This window comes from Geotrypetes seraphini, chromosome 4 (genome assembly GCF_902459505.1).
Source record: "Geotrypetes seraphini chromosome 4, aGeoSer1.1, whole genome shotgun sequence".
Classification (NCBI taxonomy): Eukaryota; Metazoa; Chordata; class Amphibia; order Gymnophiona; family Dermophiidae; genus Geotrypetes; species Geotrypetes seraphini.
The window spans coordinates 312,355,433-312,382,872 of record NC_047087.1 but is presented as its reverse complement, the minus strand read 5'-3'; the positions used below and the strand labels follow the sequence as shown (position 1 = coordinate 312,382,872).

The 27,440-nt window shown below is 46.3% G+C and overlaps 2 protein-coding genes across 4 annotated transcripts in view; one reads left to right on the top strand and one right to left on the bottom strand.

The window, feature by feature from the left end:
* The window catches only part of AFAP1L2 (actin filament associated protein 1 like 2), a 269,917-nt gene extending 259,416 nt beyond the window's left edge, over positions 1–10,501 (top strand). Inside the window, exons 17-19 of the mRNA XM_033943435.1 lie at positions 1,598–1,791; positions 5,100–5,222; positions 8,536–10,501. Coding sequence (XP_033799326.1) covers positions 1,598–1,791; positions 5,100–5,222; positions 8,536–8,565 — 347 coding nt within the window. The 3' untranslated portion in view covers positions 8,566–10,501. The remainder of the gene's footprint in view (positions 1–1,597; positions 1,792–5,099; positions 5,223–8,535) is intronic.
* Positions 10,502–24,897: 14,396 nt separating this feature from the next.
* Positions 24,898–27,440, bottom strand: part of VWA2 (von Willebrand factor A domain containing 2) — a 78,826-nt gene continuing 76,283 nt past the window's right edge. Inside the window, exons 13-14 of one of the 3 annotated variants that reach the window (XM_033943831.1) lie at positions 27,034–27,156; positions 24,898–25,127 (exon numbers count right to left, since the gene is read on the bottom strand). In XM_033943831.1, coding sequence (XP_033799722.1) covers positions 25,036–25,127; positions 27,034–27,156 — 215 coding nt within the window. In that variant the 3' untranslated portion in view covers positions 24,898–25,035. The remainder of the gene's footprint in view (positions 25,128–27,033; positions 27,157–27,440) is intronic. The other 2 variants (XM_033943830.1, XM_033943832.1) reach the window with 2 other exon arrangements.

Genomic DNA, 27,440 nt, shown 5'->3' with positions numbered 1-27,440 from the left:
GGCCTAATGAAACAATTTGTCAGATAAAGAGTCGGCAGATTTCAAGTACCTTCAAGACATCTTCCCTAATCTGTCTGAGCCAAAGGTCAAAACATGTCCTTGATGCTCATCTTGAGACATTCAAGGAAAATGTGGGTGCGTACTCAGAAGAGCAAGGTGAGCACTTCCACCAAGGTGAGCACTTCCACCAGGATATACTGGACTTTGAACGCAGCCACCAAGCGCAATATAGTGAAAACATGAGGGGAGACTATATCTGGGGGCTGATTCGTCACTTACAATATAAAGCGCAAATCTTCAAAAACTACTCACTTCTATATTTTCTTTGGTCATCTTTGTATAACTTCAATATAAATACATGTAAATTGTGATTTATGTGTTGCTTTTTAGGACTTTATAAGAATTAAAAGATGAACATTTGGCATTTTCACATTTTAAATAGGTAAATTGCAAAATTTGACCATCCTGGTTACGAAAGCAAACTTTTATGGAAACAACAGACCTCATCTAATCTAATCTTTGGTTTATATACCGGGCCATCTCCCAGTAGAGTACATAGCAGAGAACATAGGAGAAGGAAGAACTAATTAAAAACTAAAGTACATAAGAAAAGATAAGAAAAATAACTATAATATTATCATTTCGTTGAGGCTGTAGTTAAACCATTTAAAAATTGCAAGAAGAACAAAGTTTTCTGGAATTTACGAAATAATTTCAGTGGGCCTAAAAGCCTGATGGAGTCGGGAAGTTCATTTCAGATCTCTACAAACTTGAAAACAAAAGATCGACTGAGCTTCCCAGCAGATTTAATTCCCTTAAGGAAGGGAAGGCTAACTTATATCTTGATGTGTTTCTCAATTGGCAAAGTCTAAGGGTTTTCCAACATAAGGGGACAAAGGGATCAAATATTCCATAGAGAAGCTTGAAGATTAGGCATCAGATAGGCATCAGCAATTAGGAAATTACACTTAACTGCCCAGGAACAAACTTTCCCACCAAAACTCAAATTTGTGACCAATTAATTTTCCCGCCCCAGCTTCCCGTGGAAATCCTCAGCAAACCACCCACCTCAAACCCCAACCAATCAGGTTTGAAAATCCACTATACATAGTGTGAAACTACACACCTGACAGCGTACCTTGACGGCTGGAATATGGGTTCCACTTACTCAGATGCAGCAAAATCCAAACAACTGCCCCAATGCACTCTTTTTGTAGTCCAGATTATTAATAAAGTCAAGGTTTTGGCAACAACTATCCATTCTGGCTTTTGTTCCTTGGTGAGGCATTTAGCCTCTTGTGTGTTAAACCTATTTTGCAGAAAAGTGTTTCTATAAAATTGTGTGACTGCATGCACACGTGAAAATTAAGCACACGGAAAGAGTGCATCTTATTTTTACGCAATCTGGGTGTAATTATTCCCAGGAGGTCATAGCTTGGACAGAGCAGAAGCAGAGGGCACCTATGTTACTCTTCTAAATTAGATGCTTTTTTGGACTTTTCAGATAGTGTCTGTTGTAATATTAATGAGACTGCAGGCTGAATGGAGCTTTGCATTACTATCAGTGCCTGAACCGCATTCTTTGCTTTTGGGGCAGATAAGATCGCTTTGGTAGCTCTGGAGGAGAAGCTGAGGGATGTGGAAGAGGAATGCAAAAGGAAGGAGAGCCGACGGGTGGACCTGGAGCTCAGCCTGATGGATGTGAAGGAAAACCTGCGGAAAGCCGAGGCCGGGCCAGTAACGCTGGGGACAGCTGTGGATACCACACATCTGGAGCTGGCCAGTCCAAATGTAAGTTGGAAGCATATTATATAGCAGCTGTGAGTGCTCTCAGTGCCCTTTCCAGTTTGTTGCATCTCAATGACATCTGTGAGTCTGATTTATTAACTTTGTTCCTATAGAAATATGGCAGGCAATTCTATTAAGGGGGCGTTTACATGTATAGGGCACTTAGTTAGAGTCTATTCCATAAAGGAAAGTAGGCACCTATTTTCCTTTTTAGAATACGAGGGGCCGCTGAAAAGTTCTCCACAAGTATAGGGAAACCAAGCCATTGTGACATCACCGATGAGGTTGGCTCTTAGGCATTGGTGGAGTGAGGCATTATGATATCACAATACAAGGGGCCACTGAAAGTTCTCTGTCCAGCCAAGAAGACAATGATGTGGAGCCATGAGCTATTCCACACTTTTCTTTAAACTTTTTGTTTCATTTTATATCATTGAAATGAAAAGTGTCAAGAAAAGTGCGGAATAACTTGTACGTTTCATGGCTCCACATCATTCTCTTGGTTCGGCTGAGAACTTTCAACGGCCCCTTCTACCAGCATAGCCTGCTATACTGTATACTGTATACCTTATGCATTTAGACACAAGTACAGTAAAACCTTGCTTTGGGAGCATAATTTGTTCCAGAAGCATGCTTGTTATCCAAAGCACTCATATATCAAAGTGAATTTCCCCATAGGAAATAATGAAAACTCAGACGATTCGTTCCACCACCCAAAAACTTTAATACAAAATACTATACGTACTTGTATTGCAAGATCTCGCTCATTTAGAACAGTCACTACACTCCTGCAGCGTCAGAGAGAGAAGAACCATCGGCTCAGTTGTGATGATGTGACACGTGTATACTGTATGTACTCGTATTTCAAGACTTTGCTCGTTTAGAACAGTCACTACACTCCTGCAGCATCAGAGAGAGAAGAACCATCGGCTCAGTTGTGATGTGTGTATACTGTATGTACTTGTATTGCAAGACATTGCTTGTATATCAAGTTAAAATTTAATCAGATGTTTTGCTTGTCTTGCAAAACGCTTGCAAACCAAGTTACTTGCAATCCAAGGTTTTACTGTACTTATCTCAACCACAGAACTGATGGAAATGCTCACACCTAGATGCCAGAGATATGCACATAGAGCAGTGGCCTCAAACTTGCGGCCCGCCAGGTTCTATTTTGAGGCCCTCAGTATGTTTATCATAATCACAAAAGTAAAATAAAACAGTTTCTTGATCATATGTCTCTTTAACTATAAATGACATTATTATTATTAAGATTTAGCCAAAAGGAAAGATTTTTAAACTATAAAGAGTTTTTACCTCATGCTAAATTATCATTTCTTTAATAAGACATTAACTATTTTTTTCTGAGGCCCTCCAAGTACCTCCAAATCCAGAATGTGGCCCTGCAAAGGGTTGGAGTTGGAGACCACTGGCTAAACTGTAACCATGAAATCCTGTTTGCCTTTGGGAAGCAGAGCTGAGATTGTGATGTCATAATGCCTCATTCCACCAATAAGAGCCAGCCTCATCAGTGATGTCATAATGGCTTGATTGTCCTGTTCTCCCCTCTGCCTTCTAACCTAGCCAGCAGATTAACTGTTCCCCTTAACTCAGTAGTCTCAAACTCGCGGCCCGCCAGGTCCTATTTTGAGGCCCTCGATATGTTTATCATAATCACAAAAGTAAAATAAAACAGTTTCTTGATCATGTGTCTCTTTAGCTATAATTGACAATATTATTATTAAGACTTAGCCAAAAGGAAAGATTTATCTCATGCAAAATTGTCATTTCTTTAATAAGACATTAACTGTTTTTTTCGGAGGCCCCCCCAAGTACCTACAAATCCAAAATGTGGCCCTGCAAAGGGTTTGAGTTTGAGACCGCTGACATAGAGGGAAATTCTATACATGGCGCTTAGGGTAGGCGCTGCTAGGCCTAGTGAGACGTAACCAAAATCCATGCATAAGTAACCTCATTTTTTATACCATATATATACTTGAATATAAACCCATCCAAGTATAAACTGAGATACCATTTTTACCCCTACCCCCCTATTTGGGGAAAAATGGTAACTTGATTATAAACCATTCCTCCCCTACATCCCCCAGGCTTTCCTACCCACCCACCTACACTCCCTCCTGGTGGTGTCCCTTCTCCGCATGCACCGTAGCAGCAGTTCCCTCACCATCAGCCCCCCACCCACACCCAGAAATTTTCTCATTGTCAGCACACCCCTCCCTCCCTCCTTCCTTCTTCACCATACCCCGAAGAGCCATAGCCCACCCAAACCCAGCAGTAGGACCCCTAGGCCTACCATGCTTCCTGGATGGTCTAGCAGGGTGTTGGGGCAGGAGGGGGTAGGCAGTGTTTGATGTGGGGTGAAGAGGGAGAGAGGGGCACAACTGACAGTAGATAAATTGTCAGGTGGTGGGGGACTGATGGTAGGTGAACTGTCGATTCTGGGTAGAGAAGAAGGAGCACTACTGGATGGTAGACTCAGATATAAATGGAGACCCCCATTTCTGGGCCATTTTTTGGCATAATAATCTTGGTTTATATTCTAGTATATCTAATCTAATCTATGATTTGTGAGTCGTTCTATACCCAAATAGGTTCAAGGCGACGTACAATTCAAGCAATGGGCAGAAGATGGAAGAAATGGGTGAGAGGAGATATAGCAGGGGAGGGGGAGGGGTGAAGTCCTCTACCAGGAAGTATTGAAGAGATACTTGAAGTACAATTTACATTGGAGGGGAGGAAATCTGAGAGTTAGAACACGCTATTGATCGTCAATGGACTATATTGGCATAATTGGCATGGTAATTGACCTTGTCATTAAAAACCAATTTAAAAACTGTTAATTAAAGTTTCAAGTGGAATACCACACAGCGCCTAGCAATACCTAAGTCAAGGCGCCCACCCACGCCTAACAAGACCTACCTGAAAAGTAGGCGTGGAATGACTTAGGCATTGTTAGGGGTCCGTGTTAGGCACTGGTAAATTTGGCCAGGAAAACCCTGACCTAACCACTAGGACGCTGAAGCCCACCTAGGCGCTGCTCGGCATGATTCTGTAAATGGCGCCTAGTGGTTGATTGACAACTCTGCCGAGCAGCGCCTAGGAGTTAGGTACCATTTATAGAATCAGATTCCAAGAGGGGGGGGATTTTATAAACAGTGCTCAAAAATCATCACTAGGAAAAATTGGCCCTAATTGTTCTTCTATAAAGGAAAGTGCTTAGTGGCAATTCTCACACCCATAGGCGGCTTACGGTGTGTGGTTCAACAATCTCCTCTTGTGTTCTGGACTCGCAGGTGAAAGTCCTCAGCGTTGCTAACCCTCACGAGTTATCCCCTGTGAACTCCGCCACAGCCCTGAAAAACAGACCACTGTCCATCATGACAGCTGGGAAAGGGACTGTCCTGCAAAAAGCCAAGGTAAGATTGTGATTGTATGGGAATGATTATTGCTTAGAAGCTGGTTAGGAAAGAGCCATGCTCACCGATTGGGTGTTGATCCAATGACTGGTGCAGGATACTCTCATTATAGCGCTATGCAAGTTTCAGCCTTTATCTGTGAGGCAGTGGCTTAGTAAGAGTGGGGGGAGGACACGGTACTACTTGAAAGGGTCCAGAGAAGAGCGACTAAGATGGTTAAGGGGCTGGAGGAGTTGCCGTACAGTGAAAGATTAGAGAAACTGGGCCTCTTGTCCCTTGAAAAGAGGAGACTGAGAAGGGACATGATCAAAACATTCAAGGTACTGAAGGGGATAGACTTAGTAGATAAAGACAGGTTGTTCACCCTCTCCAAGGTAGGGAGAACGAGAGGGCACTCTCTAAAATTGAAAGGGGATAGATTCCGTACAAACGTAAGGAAGTTCTTCTTCACCCAGAGAGTGGTAGAAAACTGGAACGCTCTTCCGGAGGCTGTTATAGGGGAAAACACCCTCCAGGGATTCAAGACAAAGTTGGACAAATTCCTGCTCAACTGGAAAGTGCGCAGGTGAGGCTGGACTCATTTAGAGCACTGGTCTTTGACCTGGGGGCCGCCGCGTGTGGGGACTTCTGGGCACGATGGCCCACTGGTCTGACCCAGCAGCGCCAATTCTTATGTTCTTATGACTGCCCCGGGTGGCTTCTTGTGTGCTGGCACCTCTCCGGCCCCCCCATGCCATGCTCACACCCTCCCTCCCTCCCCTCTCTTGCCACTTTAAATCTTTGCCAGAACGAGCAACTTCTCCAGCCTGGCTTCCCTCTGAAATCACTTCTTGGTCGTGGCCAGACCGAAGAAGCTGCTCACGCTGGCAAAGATTTAAAGAGGTACATGGGGAAGGGAGGGCGTGAGATGTGGGGAGAAGAGGGCAGAGAGGAGGGTGCAGGGGTTGCCACTACCCCGGGCACCTCCTACCCTTGCTATGCCACTGCTGTGAGGGTTGCAGTATCATTTCTGACCAGTAGAGGTCAGCACATAAATAAAGGCATTAGGGAAACATGTCTAATAATAACAGATCTAGAGCTCGGAATCCCCTCTTGTTATTTACCGATAAGCTCAAAGACCAGACATAACCAACAGAAAAGGGCTTTTTAACAAAGATAAAATATACAATAGAAGTGTAAGTAGAGGTCCTATAACCAGGAAGTGACGTCAGAAGGAAGCCAGCAGCAAACAGAAGATGCTGCTCACACCGGCAAATGTTTAAGGAGGTAGACTGGGGTAGAGAGGATGAGAGGCGCCAGCACCTTTTGAGAAGACGGTGCCCGGGCGGTCCACTCCCCACCTCCCCCCTTACTATGCCACTGCGTAAGTGGCGTGCGCCTAAGGTTTCAACGCCTATAAACAGCGCCTAGCGGATGATTGGCAATTATGTTCGGTGGTGCCTAAAAATTTCTTCTCCGCTTAAACACTCGCGTGGCTCCCGACGCTCATAGAAACTCTATGAGCGCAGGGAGCGGCACGGAGCATTCTGCTCGGCTCCCTGCGCTATTAACCGCTATCACGGTTTAGTAAAAGGAGGGGGGAGTAAGTGAATAACAATAAAAACATACAGAGTTTTGATACGTACAAACATGACAAAAACAGTATCATCAAAATCTTTTCTATACAAAAACGTGCTCACAAAACTCTACAATAGCCAATAAAAAGCCTCAACAAATAACAAGGTTTTGCATTGTTTTTTAAAAGACATCTTTTTCCTACATACCGTGTTTCTCTGAAAATAAGACAGTGTCTTATATTAATTTGGGGTCCAAAAAACGCACTAGGGCTTATTTTTGGGAATGTCTTATTTTTTTCATGTACAACAATCATCTCTCCCTTCCTCTCCTCCACCCCAATTCTTCCTCTTTCCTTTCTCCCCACCCCCATGTGCAGCATCTTTCCATCCCTCTCTCCCACCCCCTGTGCAGCAGAACCCCTCCGACCCTCTCATCATGTGACTGACATACCTCCGCTACAAGGCCTCCAAAAACAGCGGCGGCGGCAGCGCTCAGTGATGGCGGCAAAGGGAAGGCCTCGGCGGGGAAGGCTGGGAAGCAGCCCCATCAGAGCGTTGCCACCGCTGCTGCTTTAGAAGACGTCGGAGCTGAGGCATGTCAGGTCGCACCGGGGTGGGGGTTATGGAATCGCCGAGTCCAATTCTTTTTTTCAGCAAATCGGGCAGGGATGGAGTCGGGGAGCATCAGGGACATTCGGGGGTTGATTTTAAGTAGGGCTTATTTTCAGGGGAACAGGGTAATCTTAGGTATCCTGGCAGTGCATTCCGCAGACCTGGACCTGCCACTGAAATTGTCGACCTCAGTCTTTACATTAGCCAACGTTAGATGGTGTTTATAGAATTAAGGTCTTAGCACCAGTGGCATAGCGAGGGTGAGAGGCACCCCTCTTCCGCCCTCATCTCCACTCCCCCTGCTCCTTCCCTGATCCCCCCTGCTGCGGATGCATCTCCTTCCCTTCCCCTGTACCTCTAGCTGTTCACCGCCACCAGCGACAAAACTTCAACATGCTCTTCGCGACCCAGAAGTGACGTCAGCAGGAAAGACGACGAGGTCGTGAGAAGAACGTTGACGTTCTTGTTGCTCACGGCGGTGAACGGAAAGGGGCGTGCGCATGGTGAGGGGAAGAGTGGGAAGAGGCGGGGGCAGAGAGGAGGAGAAGTGCCGGTGCCCCTACCAACAAGGCGCCTGGGACAGACCCCCCACTGCTTAGCACCTCCTGTTTAGGAGGCAGTAAGTGGTCCAGCATTAACTCTTCGTTAGCTAGTTAGCACATGGCAAGCGTAACAGTGATGCGTCCACCCACGCCACACCCTCTAACAGAGAAATTCTCAAAATTTCGATCACGTGTGGTTTAACCTATGGAAATAGATAAACTACTGTGAAATCCCTTAACACGTTCACGCATTAACCAAGTTAGGTGCCTTAATGTCCTTTAATAAAAGAAATCATGGTAAGATGCTTAAAGGGCAGGGCCAAGGCATAGAACTCTTAGGTTCTAAGCCCAGCTCTGTTGTGGATATCACTTGGCTTCTCTAATTTTCAGCAGATAAGATGGTAGGTGATGAGGGTGTGATTTATTAGCTATACTGTGGAACTCTTTCATGACCTGCCTGATACCAGCTTAATGGAAAATTAATATCGGGTAAACGTTTTGTTTTGTGGGAAGGAGGGTTACATTTTGCCCCATAACAATAATGGGCACTTGAAATAACGAGCATTTTGTCTAGTCTCACAGCGAATTTTGTTTTCTTACCAGGAATGGGAGAAGAAACAAGAGGTCAGCTAGGACAAACCACCGCTGCCAGAATAGACTGAGAAACCAGAACTGAGTGTACACAGAGCGAAAGGCCGGCGCCCGGCGCCAATTCTGTGTCCTGCTCCGTGGCTACCCGGCCTGAGAAAATGGAAGATCCCCGGCTCCCATCGTGAAGGAGCCAACTGACACCGCTGCCAGTCAGAAGTCAAAGTCTCCACTGAGGGCCTGTGCCTATGCTTTTCCCATCTAAGGCCACCGTTGCAGCACCGCTGTTCCCAGAAAGAATTTTCTTGTAAAAAATTTCAAGGTACCTGACTTGGGGGCCAGTGGCAGCATTCACTTTCCAATCCAGCTGCAATGGGAAAAAGGAATTCAAGTCCAAAATGTTCCAGGTCAGAGACCTGGCCTAGCCTGTCAGAAATTACCCCTGAATGTTTCTGGATCAGCCGTGCAGCCCTTGCACCGCACACAGGGGCTTTGGTAGGAGTTCGTCAAACTGCCCCACAATTTCCCTTCATCTGGTGCATGCAGAATGGGGAATGAGCTCAGCTAAATCAGTAACACACAGACGTTCCTTGCAGTGAGTCCATGAAATTGGCGTATAATTGAAAGGTCTGTTGGAAGCCCAGCACGGAGGGATTCTTCCCACGTGGAATGTTTTAGGGCAGGATTAATGCCCAAGTCAATGAGGTCATGCCCTAGGACTCAAAGTCAAGAGGGGCTGCACAGATCTGTCAAGTTTTCCACACTGATGACAGAGGAGGGAGACTTGAGGGGGTCAGGGCAGGATTGCCAGCCAGTGGTTTTAATTAAGGAAGGCCGGTGGTTGGCAGAACCTTTAAATTAGCAAAATTAGGTCATCAGTCTCTCAGCATCCCTAGCAGTGAGCATGCCCTACCTTCATGTTCTTTTCTCTGTGGCTCCAGTCACACACACCCCCTTCCCCCCACCAAGTGTTCTCAAAGTCACACTTTTCCTCACTGCTTACCCGCCTCTGCTCCCTCATCCCCCACCCCTTCCTTGCACAGACCACCATTCTCTCCCCCAAGGGAAGCTGCAGGGCCTCGTTTTGAGTATACCAGAAGGTGAGACTGAGTGCACACTGACAAGCTCTCACTCCAGGGTTCTATATAGGCGGTGAGGCCTATGAGAATTTCAATTTAGTCAGTCACCTTTTCAAGGCACATTACAAAGTCCAATATAATTGATAAGTCCCGTCCCCAGAGAGCTTGTAATGTAAGGGCTAGGTTTACTAATGTGCATTAGCACGCGTTGCTTCACTTTTAACACAAAGGGCTTATTTACAAATGCCATGAATTAATAGTACTACAGGTTAGTAAATTTGCCCTAACTTTGTACAGGAGTCAGCGGATGGTGAAGTGATTTGCCCAAGGTCAAAAGGAGCCTCTGCGAGGTTTGAACCCTGGCTTCTCTGGTTCTCAGCCTGCTGCTGTAACCACTAAACCCACCTCGACATCAAGCCGCGTCAAGACATCTGGGTTTTACACTAGTCAATCGCGGTTGCACCAAAGCTTCTAAACTTGTTGGCATTCAAGGAGGGCCAGAGGGGGGCAAGATTTACTGCTAGGTGGTAAAATGTATGCTGGGAGGGGTATCGCCAATGAAAGAGAACTCAGAGCGACATGCTGAATAAGCACAGATGGACTTTGGGACTCAACTATATGTCGTCACCTGGGTTGCCCTCCTGCTGCTCAACCATGGTGGAGTAAAACCATCGTAGACTGAAAAGGGCCATTGTAAAAGGGAAACTGAGGATAAAAATGATCACCAAAAATAAGACTCCTCCCACTTGTACAATGAATGTGTCTCCATCCAGACTAGAGATCTGCACGGGAACAGGGATTGCAGGAATCCCGCGGGTCCTGCGGGGGTCTCGCGGGAATCCCCCTCTAACTCACAGGACTCCCACGGGGACCCCCATCTAGCCAACGGGACTCCCACGGGGATGGAAGGCTTTGGAAGCAGGGTTCGTCCATATAATATAATGGACACGTCAGCCTTAGTAAAAGAGGGGGTTTATAAGTTAATTACCTGAACAGAAAACAAAAAAAGGGTTCCACCAAAGAGATTCCACAAGGAAGACAGCAAAAGAAACTGTGGAATTGATGATCCTGTCAGAAGTAATTGCTGCTTTTTATGGGGACGGGTGGGGATGGAGGTAATTCCTTGCGGGGATGGTTGGGGACGGAGAGGATCCTGGCGGGAATGGGTGGGGATGGGTGGGATTTCTGTCCCCGTGCAACTCTCTAATCCAGACCCGGAAACATGTTGCCACACCCCAAAAGGGAGAAGGGAATTCATGTTCCTTACCAATTCACTCCTAGGTTAAAACTGCCAACAAAGGTACCAGTAAATATAATTGTACATTCAGGGAAGGAAATAGATCAGCAACTCTTACCTACATCACCCCTGCATCCCTTTCAGATAGCAAAGACTTTCTTATGGCTAGATATAATAGGCTCTACATCTCCTGAGTCCTCCAGTCCTGTAGGTGGCAGGCACTGTGTTCTATAAGCCTTGCAACTGAAGCACTTACCTGGACTGGGCAGATTTATGACTAAATAGACTGTTCCACATCACTAAATGATAAGAACAGTGATTGGGATGAAATTCCCCTCTTTAAAAAAAAAATTCCACCAGGAAACGTGAGAGTTTACAGAGATTTACGAGTATTCTAATTGTATATTCATATAACTAGAGACTATAAAACTGGCCCGCTTGAAGCACTTTCCGCTTGTCAGCTGTAGTTAAGGGGCATTATTACTTTTGTAATAAATTTTGATCTTTAATCTAGGGGTGTTCTCTGTGATTAATTTTCGCTGTGAAAAAATGCTAGGGCATTGGTTACCATAGGCAATTCTACATAGGGTTACCATATGGCTCTAGAAAAAAGAGAACGGATTGAGGCGTTCGGGTTTTACTCCATTGAAAGCAATGGAAGTAAAATCCGGATGTCTCAATCTGTCCTCCTTGTTCCGGACACAAAAATATACGTGAGTAGGACAATCTAGCAAATTTAGATCGACTGTATAACAACGAAGAGGAGGACATCAAACCCCACGTCTAGCTGGGGTCATGAATATTATCACTGGACAACGGACTGCTCACTACTTTTTAATGTGAATTTTTTATATATTTAATATTTGTGTTCAATCTACGCCAATAAACAATGGATAGTTGATCCAATTGAAAAATTTTTGAAAACAAACACTCCCGATGGAGAGTCTGCCGTTTCACTTATTGCTTCATCAGGGGTTAGTGTTTCGTAGTCCTGAATCCCAGGTCCTATTGAGTTGACTATAGTACTTCTTTATCTTTATCACGGAAACTATCCACACTTTCGTCACTCTAAAAAACGCGCATTGGAAGATCAAATTAAAACCAGATCGCTTGGAAATGGACATACCATGAATCACACGAGATTGAAAAGATCTCAAAACAATTTAACACTTACTTGTTTCAAGCCGCATTCAGACTTACAATTGGAACAGATTTGGGTGTTTGAGGTCCTCCTCTTCGCTGTTATACAGTACTTCCCCTCCTGAAATTTGCAGGGGTTCCGTTCCAGGAACCCCCATGAATTTTGAAAAACCACAAGTACGGTTTGTCAGCTGATCGAAGGCAGGAGAGGGCAGCTGGGGTACCAGCGAGTGCTTAAATTGTGCTTACGAAGCCGGGCACATCTTCCGACCGCCTCTTCCTGGTACTAAAGTCATGGTTACACCAATCAGGAGCTGCTTTGATACGCCAGATAGCGTGTCAAAGCAGCTCCTGATTGGTGTAACCATGACTTTAGTACCAGGAAGAGGCGGTTGGAAAATACCGCGAATTACTGAGTCTACGATTTGCGAACCGCAAATTCTCGGGGGGTTACTGTACAATTGATCTAGATTTGCTAGATTGTTCTACTCACATGTACATGTTTGTGGACTATTTGGGTTGTGCATAGAACCTTTGGCTTCTAGTTTTTTCCTCTCCTTTTTCCAGATCCATGTGGTAACCCTCATCCTACAGCCTGGTGCCCCCTCCCCTTCATTAGGGCTAGCCTGAAAACCCGATTGACCTGGTGGTCCTCCAGGACAGGGTTGGGAACCACTGCTCTAGATCAGTTGGCCCCAACCCTGTCCTGGATGACCACTAGGCCAATCGGGTTTTCAGGCTAACCCTAATGAATATGCATGAGAGAGATTTGCATATAATGGAAGTGACAGGCATGCAAATCTGCTCCATGCATATTCATTAGGGCTAGCCTGAAAACCCGATTGGCCCTCCAGGACAGGGTTGGAGACCACAGTTCTAGATGACCTGACCACCTCATTTGACTAATGGTTGAGCCAGCCCTGGCTATGAATGTTAAAGAGGGGTTGGTTTTTTATCATGAGTCCTCTTACAAGATGTTGAGTTTTGGCAGAGATCATTTTGAGCATCAGCAGCTTGAGAGCTTTGTGGACATTTTTGGACTTCTTACGAGGTGGAGAGGGGCGAGTCAAGAAATGCCACATCGGTTATTGGTGATGTTTCCAGAAAATGGTGGAGGTTTATTTGCATGAAGAAATGTGCCAATAGATTTGGCACAGTGATTCACTGGCATTGCCATATTGTTGCAGAGAAGTTCAAGTTGGACCTCTGAGCCCATATTTGTGCTGCATGGGCTACCACAGAGGTAACGCAGACCTCTAGGAGAGACAGTCCTAGCCATCACCCAATAGTGATATGTAAGAGGATATAGCCTTCAATCCATAACCCTACTCCCCACTGCCCTCCAACCCAGCCAGCAGGTTAACCGTTCCCCTTAAATCAGGGGTGTCCAATGTCGGTCCTCGAGGGCCGTAGTCCAGTCGGATTTTCAGGATTTCCCCAATGAATATACATGAGGTCTATTTGCATGCACTGCTTTCATTGAATGCTAATAGATCTCATGCATATTCATTGGGGAAATCCTGAAAACCCGACTGGATTGCGGCCCTCGAGGACCGACATTGGACACCCCTGCCTTAACTGTATCCATGACATCCTGTTTGTCTGTCTAGATTGTAAGCTCTTTGGAGCAGGGATTGTCTTCTTTGTGACTCTGTACAGCGCTATAATTAATAGTAGTAGGACCCTTGTTTCAGGTTTACAGAGGTCTTCAACTCTCAACCACCAGACTACTACCTTGGTAGTTAACAGAGCTTCCAAAGTACCTATTCCATGAGGGAAACTTTTTGGCCAGTCCTGGTTTTAAATGTACATCCCAAAGGAGTGTAGTATAGTCCATGATTCTTGAAATTAGTGCTACTGGTCCCATAATGTACCAGGATGAGGTTGGCCAAAATCCAGGACCGGCCATAAAATCTGCCTCCTGGAATAGATAACTTGGAAGCTCTGGGCTAAGCTAGATGGGAGTATTATGGGAGGGGGGAGGGAGCCAGGCTAAAACTGGGTAACCTTTCCAGAGAGCTGCATTTTGAGTTCCTCACACTGGAAGGGGCTGGTTCTCACAGAACAAAACATCCCAAGAAACAGATGAACATTGATAAACTAGAATGAAATAGAAATATGGGTCTACCTCTGAGCAAACATGGCAGCAGTTTGACTCCCATTACCACTAGAGTTACCAACAAGATACATGTCCAAGGTTTACCCATTGCCAGAAGAAAGTTGTAGTTCCAATTTCCTCATTGCATTCCCAAAGAAAAAACAGGACTACAAGTCAACCCAGAGGCAGTTGCCAACCTTACTTACCGCAGCTGCTCTTAATTTCCGAGGGAACAACCTAGGACACAGTTCGAGCAGGCAGCAGAGGGAAGGGTGGAGGAGTAGGACAGAGACATCACTCTTCTCTAATGCATCCTCTCCTTTCGCTCTTGCCACAGCCCACCTGGTTCCTCCTCCATCTCCACCGTTCCACTTCTTATTTTGCCTAGCTTGAGAAGGTATGGGGCGGAGCTTTGGCAGGGGTATTCGGTTGATATTTGTTAGACTTAGGGGGTGCTTGGCATGAAGAAGTTGAAAAACACTGCCCTAGACCACCAGGAACTGTATTATAGACCTACGGGGGGAGCCTATGGGTGGGTAGGAGGTCTGGAATGAGGGGCACAAATTTTCAGCTTCCATCAAAAACACTTGGAAGTGACATCAGCGGGAGAGCCGATGGGATCGCGAGGAGCACATGGTTGACCACCGCAAGCAACAATTTTAACCAGAGGTACACGAGAAGGGAAGGGGGATGTGCGCATGGCAAAGGGAGGAGTGGGAAGAGGTTGGGGATAAAGAGAAGGAGAGGGTGCCCCCCACCAACATGGTGCCCCTTAACCCCACCCCCCTTTACTACGCCACTGCTGGTACATTCTACAAGTGCATCACAAACGGAAGATGTTTAATTACACGTTAGGTGCTCACCAGATCTACAGTTGAGGCTTATTTGCTAGGCAAAAAAAGAAGTGGAACGGTGGAGATGGAGGAGGAACCAGGTGGGCTGTGGCAAGAGCGAAAGGAGAGGATGCATTAGAGCAGGGGTGTCAAGTCCCTCCTTGAGGGCCACAATCCAGTCAGGTTTTCAGGATTTCCCCAATCGCTGCTTGGCTGACCCAGAACGTCCTCTCCAAAGTTAGAATTGACGTCGGGTGGCGAGAGTTGGTCGCCCCGTGGGGAAGTAAAGCAAGGAGGGAGAACTCAGCACCAGCTTGTTCCCGATGGCGGTGGTGGCAGCAGCATGTTTCCCAATGGCGGTGGCATGGGGGAGGGCAGAGGGAAAGAAAGAAAGAAAGGGGGGACAGGGAGTCAGAAAGAAAGGGGGCAGGGTGAAACAAAGAAAGAAAGAAAAATATGGGGCACGGAGAGAGAGAGAAAGACAGACATAGAGAAAGAAAGGGGGCATGGAGAGAGAAAGAAAGAAGGGGGCAGGGTAAAAGAAAGAAATGGGGCACAGAGAGAGAGAAAGACAGACATACAGAAAGAAAGGGGGCATGAAGAAAGAAAAAAAGAAGGGGTCAGGGTGAAACAAAGAAAAAGTTGGGGAGGGAATGAGGTCTGGAGGAGAGGAAGCATACAGGAGGCTGAAAGAAGGGAAGAAATATTGGATGCACAGTCTGAAGAATAAAGTGCAACTAGAGACTGATGAAATTACCAAACAAAGGTAGGAAAAATGATTTTATTTTAAATTTAGTAATCAAAATGTGTCCATTTTGAGAATTTATATATGCTGTCTATATTATGCACTATGGCCCCCTTTTACTAAACCGCAATAGCGGTTTTTAGCGCAGGGAACCTATGAGCGTCAAGAGCAGCGTGGGGCATTCAGCACAGTTCCCTGCGCTAAAAACCACTATCGCGGTTTAGTAAAAAGGGACGGGGTATATTTTTGTATAGTTGTTACTGAGGTGACATTGCATAAAGTCATCTGCTTTGACCTCTTTGAAAACCCACGGAATATAAATGATAATTAACATTTTCTCTGCGTATAGTGTGCTTTGTGTTTTTAAAATTTTATTGTTGGTAGATCATTTTGACTTGGCCACAAAGGTAAGGGGGAGGGAGGGAGGGGAGCTGCTGAAAGACATTTAGTAATCCTTGCAGGCTTGACTGTGCAGGGAATTATTTTTGTAAAATCATGTTTTGTTATGTGACTGGCATTATTTAGACTTTAATTTCTATGAATGAATAGAATGAAAATGATATAAAATTACTTGCTTGTTTTTATGTGCGTGCGCTGAAGGAAAGTGGAGAGAGAGTGGGCTGAGGACGCTGAAGGGAAATGGGGAAGAGAGAGTGGGGAGAAGACGCTGATTTTGTTTCTTCTTATACTTTAATATAATAAGTTCAATATAAAACAATTCAAGGCTTGTGTGGATGGAATCAGGTGGTTTGTGGGGTTGGGGACCGAGCTTACGGGGATTAGTCCAATAAAATGGTATTTTCTTATTTCTCATTATTTGTTTTATTTTTATTTGTTAATTTGAAAAGTGGTGATTGTTATGTATCAGTTTTTTCAAATTTACATCTACTGTCTTTATATTTTGCACAGTATTAGAGGACATGTGTTACTGTTTTTGTGGTGTTGCATTGTATGCAGAGTCTGGTTTATTGGCAGTTCAGTTTAACTTTTGTCTACATATTTCTATTTTTAGTTTGTGATTATTCCATATTGGGTGAGGGTGTATCTGTTCTGTGTGTATGAAAAGAACATAGTTTTCAGTTGGCATTGACTGCAGGATCAATTGACTTGTTTAGTTTTACAATGTATGTGTTGGTGTTCTAGTGCTCACTGCAGTGTTTAAGATGCTGCCTTTTCCTAGGTACACTCTTGTGCGATATGTGGATTGTAACTAAAAATCATATTTTTCATATAGATGGGGGGGTGTCAAAAATGATGGACCCCAGGTGTCACATATGCTAGGTACGCCACTGCTCAGAGCTGACACATTTCAATCACTATATTGAAAATAAAATCATTTTTTCCTAGCATTGTTGTCTGGTAATTTCGTGAGTCTCTGGTTGCACATCCTTCTGACTGTGCATCCAATCTTTCTTTCTATCTGCCTCCTGCATGCTTCCTCTCCTCCAGACCTCATTCCATTCCCCAACCAACATTTCTCTCTGTAGAGTACAACTTTTCTTCCTCTCGCCTCCACCCTATTGGCAACATGTCTCCCTCTCTCTCACTGTCCATCTGTCTTTCTCTTAGAGAGAGAGAGAGAGAGAGAGGTGCATCTCTCCCACCCCCTCCACTGCCACATCCAACATTTCTCCCTCTCTCATCCCCCAGATCATATGTAGCATCTTTCACCACTGCCCACCAGCCCCATGCCCAACATTTCTCCATCTATCACCCTTCTCCAACACATGCCACATCTCTCCCTCCATTCCCTCCACCACTATGTCCAACATTGCTTCCCCTTGCATCCCTTTCAATCTGTCCCACTGTTTCCTCTCCACGACCATATCCAACTTTTCTTCCTCTCATCCTTCTCTGCCCCATGCATCTCTACCTCATTCTTCTCTCTCTCTATGCCCAACAATTTTCCTCTTTCTTCCTTTCCTCATGTACACCATCTCTTTCCCTCTCACTCACACACTCATGCCCAGCAATTCTCCCTTTCTATTCCCTCCCTCCCTTCTGTGCCCCAAACTCATGCCCCTCCCTTCCATGTGCATATCTTCCCTTTCTCTTCAGGTCTCCTTCCCTCCCCTCCATCCATGTGCATTTCCTCCTATGTCTTCCCTTCTTCTCCATCCCATAAGAAGCATATCCCTTCTCCCCTTCTTTCCCATCCATGACCAGAATTTCTCCATACACATCAATCCATCCAGCCAACCTTACCAACTCTCTCCATTTCCCCACATCCCTCAATCCAACATCACTCCCTCGCTCCTTCCCCCACCCCTCTGGCAAGTCCAGCGTTTCTCCTCCTCTAACCTTCCTCTTTCTGCCGTCCTACCACTGCCTGGCCCAGAATCTGGAGTCCACACAGGGCTACCTTCAATGAAGCGCCTTCACGTGCTCAGGAAGACCTCATCGGTTCCACCTATTTTGACACGTTTGCATCAGAGGGACGGTACCAACAGGGCCTCATGAGCTGATAGACTCGAAGCATCTGCATCAGTTAAGCTAGCCCCAGTGCCGCAGGCCTTGTATATTCTCCGCACTCCCTGACGGGCAGCGGGAGGGTGGCAGAAGACAGAGGGCTCTTCATCGCTGGAGTTAGCTTGGTGATGCCCGGACTGTGGGGGTACCGCGTGTTGAGAAACACTGGTCTGGGGTATAGTGGGGGCACAAGTGAACAAGTGAACCCCAGTTACTTCTGCCCATTCAGACTCTGCTCTCAAAATACCTGCCCTGACTGGTGCATTGCTTCTATCCTGCCTTCACCACTAGATTACCAAGAAAAAGGGAGGTAGTCCGGGGGTGGATGGGCTACTCTGTAGTGCAAGTAATGCAGTTATGATCTAACACAACAGTTTATATGGTAGAGTTAAGAATTTGTTACAAGGAACATAAGCAATTGCAAAGTAAATATAAGCAGAGAAAAATCATAGAAAAATCATATTGGATCCTGTCCACATCAAAGGGGATATAACTGGATTCTGGGGCTTCCTTGCAGGCCGAGTACTCCTCTTAAGATTTGGGGAATCCTTTTTGACTCCTCTCTTATCTTTAAGGATCAAATAAATTCTCTGGTCAAGAAATGCTTTTTCAGTTTACGAATGCTGAGGAAGGGTTAGATCCCTTTTCCATCAACGCTATTTCTCTGTTTTGGTTCAGTCATTCTATCCCGGCTCGATTATTGTAATGCTATTTATTTTGGCGTCACAAAGATCTGTCTCCAAAGATTACAACTGATTCAGAATACTGCTGCGAAGTTGATTTTTGGAAGAAGCAAATTTGACCATGTGACTCCTTTGCTGTCGAGCCTTCATTGGCTCCCGGTTTATCTCAGGATTCGATTTAAATGTGCATGCATTACCTTCAAAATCTCTTGTCCCTCTGCTATGGGACGTTTACAGATTTTCCTATGCAAGAGGCATTCAACAATTCAAACTCTCTCTTCCTAAGCAGCGGCCATTTATTACATCTGGAAATCTCACCTCCAAAGTGTTCCCTGATATAACATTTATCCAGTCACCCATTATTATACAGTTGCCCATTTTGCCAGCTTTCCTAAATTTCTGTAAACATTTCTTCATCTCCCTGTTCATTCTGTCTTGGTGGATGGCAGTACAGCCCTATCAGTATACTCCTTCCCTTCACACATGTAATTTGTATCCATAAAGATTCCAAATTACTATCACTTTCATGTAGAAAATCTATTTTGTTTGACTCAGATCCCTTTCATATATAGTGCAACCCTCCACTCTATCATAGTGATGTAGTGTGTACCCAGCTAACACAGTGTAGCTGGTTTTAAGAAAGGTTTGGTCAATTTCCTAGAGGAAAAGTCCATAGTCTGTGCAGTAATCCTCTATCTATACCCCTCTATCCCCTTTTCTAGCAGGAAATTGTCCAATCCTTTCTTAAACCCCAGTACCGTCGCTGCCCTATAACGTCCTCTGGAAGCGCATTCCAGGTGTCCACCACACGTTGGGTAAGAAGAACTTCCTAGCATTCGTTTTGAATCTGTCCCCTTTCAACTTTTCTGAATGCCCTCTTGTTCTTTTATTATTCGAAAGTTTGAAGAATCTGTCCCTCTCCACTCTCTCAATGCCCTTCAAACTTTCGAATAATAAAAGAACAAGAGGGCATTCAGAAAAGTTGAAAGGGGACAGATTCAAAACGAATGCTAGGAAGTTCTTCTTACCCAACGTGTGGTGGACACCTGGAATGCGCTTCCAGAGGACGTAATAGAGCAGAGTACGGTACTGGGGTTCAAGAAAGGATTGGACAATTTCCTGCTGGAAAAGGGGATAGAGGGGTATAGATAGAGGTCCTGGACCTGTTGGGCCGCCACGTGAGTGGACTGCTGGGCACGATGGACCTCAGGTCTGACCCGCAGAGGCATTGCTTATGTTCTTATGTTATTGGGAAAGGCATGGGGGAAAGCCACTGCTTGCCCTGGATCGGTAGCATGGAATGTTGCTACTCTTTGGGATTCTAGAATCTTGCTAATCTTTAGGATTCTGAATGGAATGCTGCTACTCTTTGGGGTTCCGGAATTTGGTCAGGTACTAGGGACCTGGGACCTGGATTGGCCACCATGATAACGAGCTACTGGGCTTGATGAACCATTGGTCTGACCCAGTAAGGCTATTCTTATAGTCTTATATTCATTGATTGTCCTCTTCCACCAGGTCTCTGATACCTATTATATCTACCTCTTCAAATAGCACATAGAACTCCCTGGCCACAACTGCCAAGTACATAGTTTTACTTTTCATCACACAAGGAGTGTGTGGTGGTTAGAGCTACAGCTTGCGGTTGTGGGTTCAAATCCCATGCTGCTCCTTGGGAAAGTCACAATCCCCCATTGCCCCAGGTACATTCAATAGATTATGAGCCCACTGGGACAGACAGAGAAAAGTGCTTGAGTACCTGAATGTTAGTTTTGCCAGATTTTCCAATTGGAAAATCCAGACCTCCTAGGCCCACCCAGTCCCGCTGCCTGCTCTTGTCCACAAATCGCAGACTTCCTCCCTGCCCTTTGGCGATTTGAGGAGGCTTTTCAAAACCCAGAAGTGCCGGGTTTTGAAAAGCTGTCCGGGGAAATCCGGACAACCGGTAACCCCATTGGATGTAAACCACTTAGGAAATACTGAAAATAAATGATAATACCATAAGTGCATTAAATTGATATAAGCAGGTGTATAACATCGAGTTGCTATTAGTGTTATAATACGAGCATTACGAGGGGCCGCTGAAAAGTTCTCAGCCCAACTAACAAATTTGGGGCAGTCTCCATCGAGGACCCTACACTTAGGCCCTCTTCTGTCAAACTGCAATAGCAGTTTTCTAGTGCAGGGAGCCACGCTGAATGGCCTGCGCTGCTCCCGACGCACATAGGAACTCAATGAGCGTCGGGAAAAATATGGAACCCAAAAAGTGGAAAATGGCTGGACTAAGTGTAGAGCCCTCGCTGGAGACTGCCCCAAATTTGTCGGCTGGGCTGAGAACTTTTCAGCGGTCCCTCGTAATTCATGGTGACTGTCAGGGTTTCAACAGAGTTTATAGATAGATTGATCAGGCTCCTGAAAACCACAACCGCCGGACTTCCCAGGTAGGCCGCTCTGCAAAGCCCCGCCTCCCCTCCCCTCCAGACCTTTGGGTTCAGTAGGCCCTTGCAGGGTTCTGTCCTTGCCTTTAGTATAAAGAAGGTTTTCCATGTTCCAGCTGGCAAAACAAACCGTCAAAAACAAATCTGGCTCTGCTGAAGGGTTTTTACTCTACTGTACAACCACCCTGCAATTTAGCTTCAGAGCCTCTTCATCTCGGATTAGAGAAGCAAGCAGCCTGCAATGGAAGGTGTAATTAAGAAGAGCAGAAGACTCCATGTCTGAGCCTGTCATACGTCTGTCGCGGCATTTCTAATCCAATTAACAGTCTAAACAGCAATTCTTCATAAGCCCCATATCCGTTCAGGAGTCACCAAGCATGGAACCCAGATGCAGCTCGTATGTTTACCCGTACGGCTGAGAACAGCAGCTTTTTTTAAAATTCTTTATTGATTTTCCAAACATCAGTAGTGCAAGACAAAAATATATAACATATAAGTCATTAAAAGGACATTCAACTTACAAATATACACGACCAACCATTTTATCCTACCCAATGATTAATCAAGAAAACTGAAACATAGTGCATTTCACTATTCAGATTATTAATATCCTCCCATCCCAGGTGTAAATGCTCAAAAGGTCAAGTTAGGACAGAAATAGCCCCCTTCTCCCTCCCACCATCCCCTGGATATGTACGAAAGTAAACAAAAAGTGATTCATAATCAAAGACCTACTATAGAGAAGAAATACACTTCCCCCTCTGTATTCGTGGGGGTTCAGGGCAGAGCCGGCCCGCGAATATGAAAAAAACACGAATAATATTCGGGTCCCTAACCCCCCCCCCCTTAAGCCTTACCTGGTGGTCTAGCGGGTTTTCAGGCAGGAGCGATCTTCCCACGCTTTTGCCCCAGGCAGATTGCTCACAGGAAATGGCTCGAGAGAGACTATGGGAGCTCAAGGCAGCCATTTCCTGTGAGCGATCTGCATGGGGAAGTTGCATGGGAAGATCGCTCCTGCCCCGAAAACCCGCTAGACCACCAGATAAGGCTTAAAGGGGGGCTTTCAGGGCTTAAAATAGCCGGGGGAAGCGGGGCTTAGGGGCAGAACCGGCCCAAATATTATTCGTGGTTTTTTCATATTCGCGGGCTGGCTCTGCGTCGAACCACTGCGAATATGGAGGGGAAAGTGTATAATTTGTGAGGGAAAATCCCTGATTCCCTCACACTAATGGCCTCTTTTACAAAGCCGCACTAGCGGCTGCGCTGCGCTAACGGCCCCGAAGCCTATAGAGATTTAAAGGGCTTCGGGGCTGTTGCCATGCGGCAGCCACTAGCGCGGCTTTGTAAAAGAGGCCGTAAGTTAAGATTTGCTATGCCTTTTCTTTGGCGGCTCCTATATTTATGTTTTTGAATGTTTAACGCCATTACCTCTTCTGCTATTTCCTGCCAGTGAAACTCGCAGTTATTATGCTGGAGGTGTATTTCTTCTATATAGAATCCTTTAATTAATTAATTAATTTTTATTTTTATTTTTTTTGCTTAAAGATACATTTTTTTTCAGGTCGACACACCATGTTCCCTTTTCCAAGCTTTTTGAGCACCATCCCCTGAGTTGATGGTATAATTTGGCCACGCCATTTTTCAGACATGTGCTTATGCCACCTCTCAAAGCTTACACAATATTGTTTTAAGACTGAATTATGTTTTAATATGTGGTTCAAACCAGTTTTATTAATCTTTGGGTTCAGTTGTAAAATTAGTTTTATTAATTTGGGGGTCCATTTACAATATCACACAGTCTGTATTTCTACACAATTCTGTTCATAATGTATTTTATTTGTCCACAAAGCTTCTGTCTTCGTTCATGATAGAACATGGCTAGCAAACTTGTACACTTCCCCCTCTATATTCGCGGGGGTTAGGGGCAGAGCTGGCCTGCGAATATTAAAAAACCACGAATAATATTCAGGCCCCTAACCCCCAACCCCCCCCCCCCTTAAGCCTTACCTGGTGGTCTAGTGGGTTCTCAGGCAGGAGCGATCTTTCCACGCTTCACAAGAAATGGCTGCCTTGAGCTTCCGTAGTCTCTCGAGCCATTTCCTGTGAGCGATCTGCGTAGGAAGACCGCTCCTGCCTCGAAAACCTGCTAGACCACCAGGTAAGGCTTAAGGGGGGGGGGGGCTTACAGGGCTTAAAATAGCCTGAAAAATGAAAAAGTATTTTTTGATTTAAAACCGCAAATAAGCGAATCCGTAGATATGGAATTCGCAAATATGGAGGAAGAAGTGTATGTTTTTTTATGAGTTTTATACAGAGGTTAGTGTTTGCTTTCTTTTTTTACTGTACTCTCTCTCTCATATATATATATATATTTATTTATATATTTACACATTATATACACATGGCTGTTTATTTTGACCATTGAGGTTTGGTATTTTTCAGGATTTCCCCAATGAATATGCATGAGGTTTATTTGCATGCAGAGCCTCCATTGAATGCAGATAGTGCTCACCCACATTCATTATGGAAATCCTGAAAACCCAACCTGGCAAAAGCCGAGGCTGGACACCCTTGCTTTCGGTACGCCGTCAAAAGCGCGGAGGACATCGCTGCGCCGACAATCCCGCCCCATTTGTGTGCAGGAGAAATGCGCGCTGCCCTGTTTCGTTCAGTTTGGGGCCAAATGGTAAGTGGAGTGGGGAGGTGTTCGCAGGAATGGTGCATGTGGGAATCCCCTTCATTGTAGTGGGGGGGAGGGGGACCCCCCTCAGAGCAGAAAATTTAAACTTTTGAATTTACGTGAGGAGACCAGGAGTTTGAAGTGTTTGGGGGGATCCCCACACACCCCTCCTCAATGAGACTGGGAGTGTATTGGGGAGTTTCCCCCAAACCTCCCCTCAGAGCACAAATGGGCAGGCCGAATGAAAGCAAATAGGGAGGCTGCACTGGTCCTTTGCGTTTAAGTATATTACCGGCCGTATCGAGATGGAAAAAGAGATTCTCTTTCTCAAAGGACCCTCAGCCACAAGAGGGCATCCGCTCAAACTCAGGGGCGAGAAATTTCATGGCGACACCAGGAAATATTTCTTCACTGAGAGAGTGGTTGATCCTTGGAACGAGCTCCCGGTGCAGGTGATCGAGGCAAACAGCGTGCAAGAATTTAAGAACAAATGGGATGCCCATGTGGGATCCCTTAGAGGGTTAAGCCAAGGGAACCTGTCACCGGGAGTGGGATCCCTAGGATAGTAAACTTGGGGGTGGGTCAGTAGAGTGGGCAGACCTGATGGGCTATGGCCCCTATCTGTCGTCATCTTCTAGGTTTCTATGTTTCTAAATGTCGGGGCGGGATTGTCGGCGCACCAATGTCCCGCACGCTTTTGACGGGTCACCTTGCTTTCACATGTCTAGTGAATCTCCTGCTATAAATATCACTGCACGCCACTGCCTTAGACCAGTGGTTCCCAAACCTGTCCTGGGGGCTCCCCAGCCGGTCAGGTGTTCAGGATATCCACAATGAATATTCAGAAGAGAGATTTGCATGCACTGCCTCCGCCGCTTGCAAGTTTCTCTCGTGAATGTTCATTCTGGAGATCCTGAAAATGGGCTACTGGGCTTGATGGACCATTGGTCTGACCCAGTAAAGCTATTCTTATGTTCTTATGGCTGGGGAGCCCCCAGGACAGGTTTGGCTAATGGCACCGGCCTCAAGATGAGAGGGAGTCAGGTCTAGCAGAATCCAAGAGCGTACCAGCTATCGTAGGACCAGCTTTGGGAAGGCGGCTCCATCCTTGGCTCAAGCCTTCTTTCGAGGCTGGCGATCGCTTTTGGCATTTCTCTGCTGGCGAAGTTTTAATGGAAGACCGGAGGAGAATCCTCTTGAGATTTCTGTAAAACATAAAGAGGAACTGATCAGAGTGGGCGTAGATGTCGCTACACTATCTCCCCGTCAGTGGCGTAGCGAGAGGCGCCCCTCCCCACGCTCCTTCCCTGCCCCCTCCTGCCGCGCATGTGATGCTTCCCTTCCCCCGTTGCTGGCGCAGGTCCAGGAAGTGACGGCAGAGAAAGAGCCAACGCTGGGGCGACTGCAGGAAGGGGGGGGGGTCGCTGCCTCGCTCAAGGAACGTTGCAGAGGTACAGGGAAGGGAAGCGGTGCCTATGTGCAGCGGTGGGGTAGGGCGGCAAGGAGGACGGGTGCTGCACCCTCGACCAAGATGGTGCTGGGGCAGACCACCCCCTCACCCCACTTACTATGCTACTGTCCCCCGTGCACCTCAGCATTCCTCTGGCTCTAGCTACTGCCTTGTTGCACTGCTTTGCATCTTTGAAATCAATAAATACGATACTCTGCAAGTGTGGTTCAGTGGTTAGAGCTACATCAGCATCCTGATGTTTGGAGTTCAAACACCATGCTCTCCCTGCGCAAGTCACTTAATCCTCCACTGGCCCAGGTACATTAGATGGATTGTGATCCCACCGGGACAGAGAGGGAAAATGCTTGAAGTACCTGTATGTAAACCGCTTTGAGGGTGGTTATATAACTATAAAAGGGCAGTATACAAGTCCCAATCCCTTTCCCTGATGTCATAATGCCTGGCAGAAACCCAAACAGTAGCAACATTCCAGAGCTCCTATTGTGATGTCATAATGCCTCATTCCACCAGTGCCTAAGAGTCAACCTCAGCAGTGATGTCACAATGCCTCATTCTACCAATGCCTAAGAGCCAAACTCAGCAGTGATGTCACAATGACTCAATTGTTCTATACTTGGCTCACTTCTGATATTGTATTGGAGGAGAGGGTGGTAGAGGGGTTAGAGCTACAGCCTCCGCACCCTGATGTTGGGGGTTCAACCCCTCACACTACTCCTTGTGACCCTTGGCAAGTCGCTTAATCCTTCACTACCCCAGGTACATTACATAGATTGTGAGCCCACCAAGATAGGAAAATGCTTGAAGCACCTGCATGTAAACCGCTTCGAGTGTGGTTGTATAATTACAAAAAGGCGGTATACAAGTCCCCGTCCCTTTCCCCTGGGGTTACCAGAAGTGATTTCAAAGGGTAGCCAGGGTGGTGCGAGCAGCAGTCTGGAAAGGTAGCTTGCAGGGACGAAGGTTTACCAAGAGGTGAGGGTGGGGAAGGGAGGGTGCAAGCGTGGCTGGGAGCAGAGAGCAATCCACCCCCTCCGTCCCACTGCCCACAATGGACACTAGAGTCAGTCCACTAACGATCCCTCTTTCCTCAGGGTGAACTCCACTTATCACTACCGCCGTCATCCTGCTCACTGTCTTTGGAAGGAGCCCCAGACTTCTCAATTGACACGTGAACCTGAAAAGCCTCAATGAAATCTGTGCTCTTGGGCCGCAGAACCACCACAACCACCACCACACATACTGTATCAGTGGCATAGCAAGGGTGAGAGGCGCCCAGGGTGGTGGCAGCTCTCTCCCCCCCCGCTCCCCCCTCTGTTGCACGCGTACCACCCTACATTTCCCCCGTGGGCAACAAGAATTTCAACGTGATCCTCACGACCCCGTCATCTCTCCCGCTGACGTCACTTCATAGGCGTAGCACCCGGAAGTGACATCAGCGGGAGAGGCAACGCGGTCGCGAGGAGCACATTCGCGGCAGTGAACAACTAGAGGTTCGGGGGAAGGGAAGGGGCGGAGAGGATGGGGGTGCTGGACTGCAGCCCCATCCCTCCTTACTACGCCACTGTACTGTATGCACACCCACAAAGTCGTTCTCCGTCCGTAGGTCTCTGTATGATGTGCTACGATCATAAAGTACTTACTAGTCCCACAGTGCACTCCCTCCCAGTTCTTACACTGGCAGTGGTAGGTCCCCTTCTGGAGAACACATTCGCCATCGTTCATACAGGGGTTCGGTCTGCACAGGTTCACGGGACGTTTCACTTCTAGACAGCAAAGGGAAATATAGATTAGAGCACTTCCCAGAGTGGAACAGTCCACACCCACCATAAACTGCAGCTTTTCCCAGAGTGGACTGGTAAAGCACAGCCCTTCCCATGATGCAACTATGAGGTAAAGTTCTACTGAGACAGTGGCTGCATAACTTTAAAAAGACTAGTAAGTGTTCAAAACTGAACACCCAGTAAAGGGTCCAGAGAAGAGCAACTAAGATGGTTAAGGGGTTGGAGGAGCTGCCGTACAGCGAGAGCTTAGAGAAACTGGGCCTCTT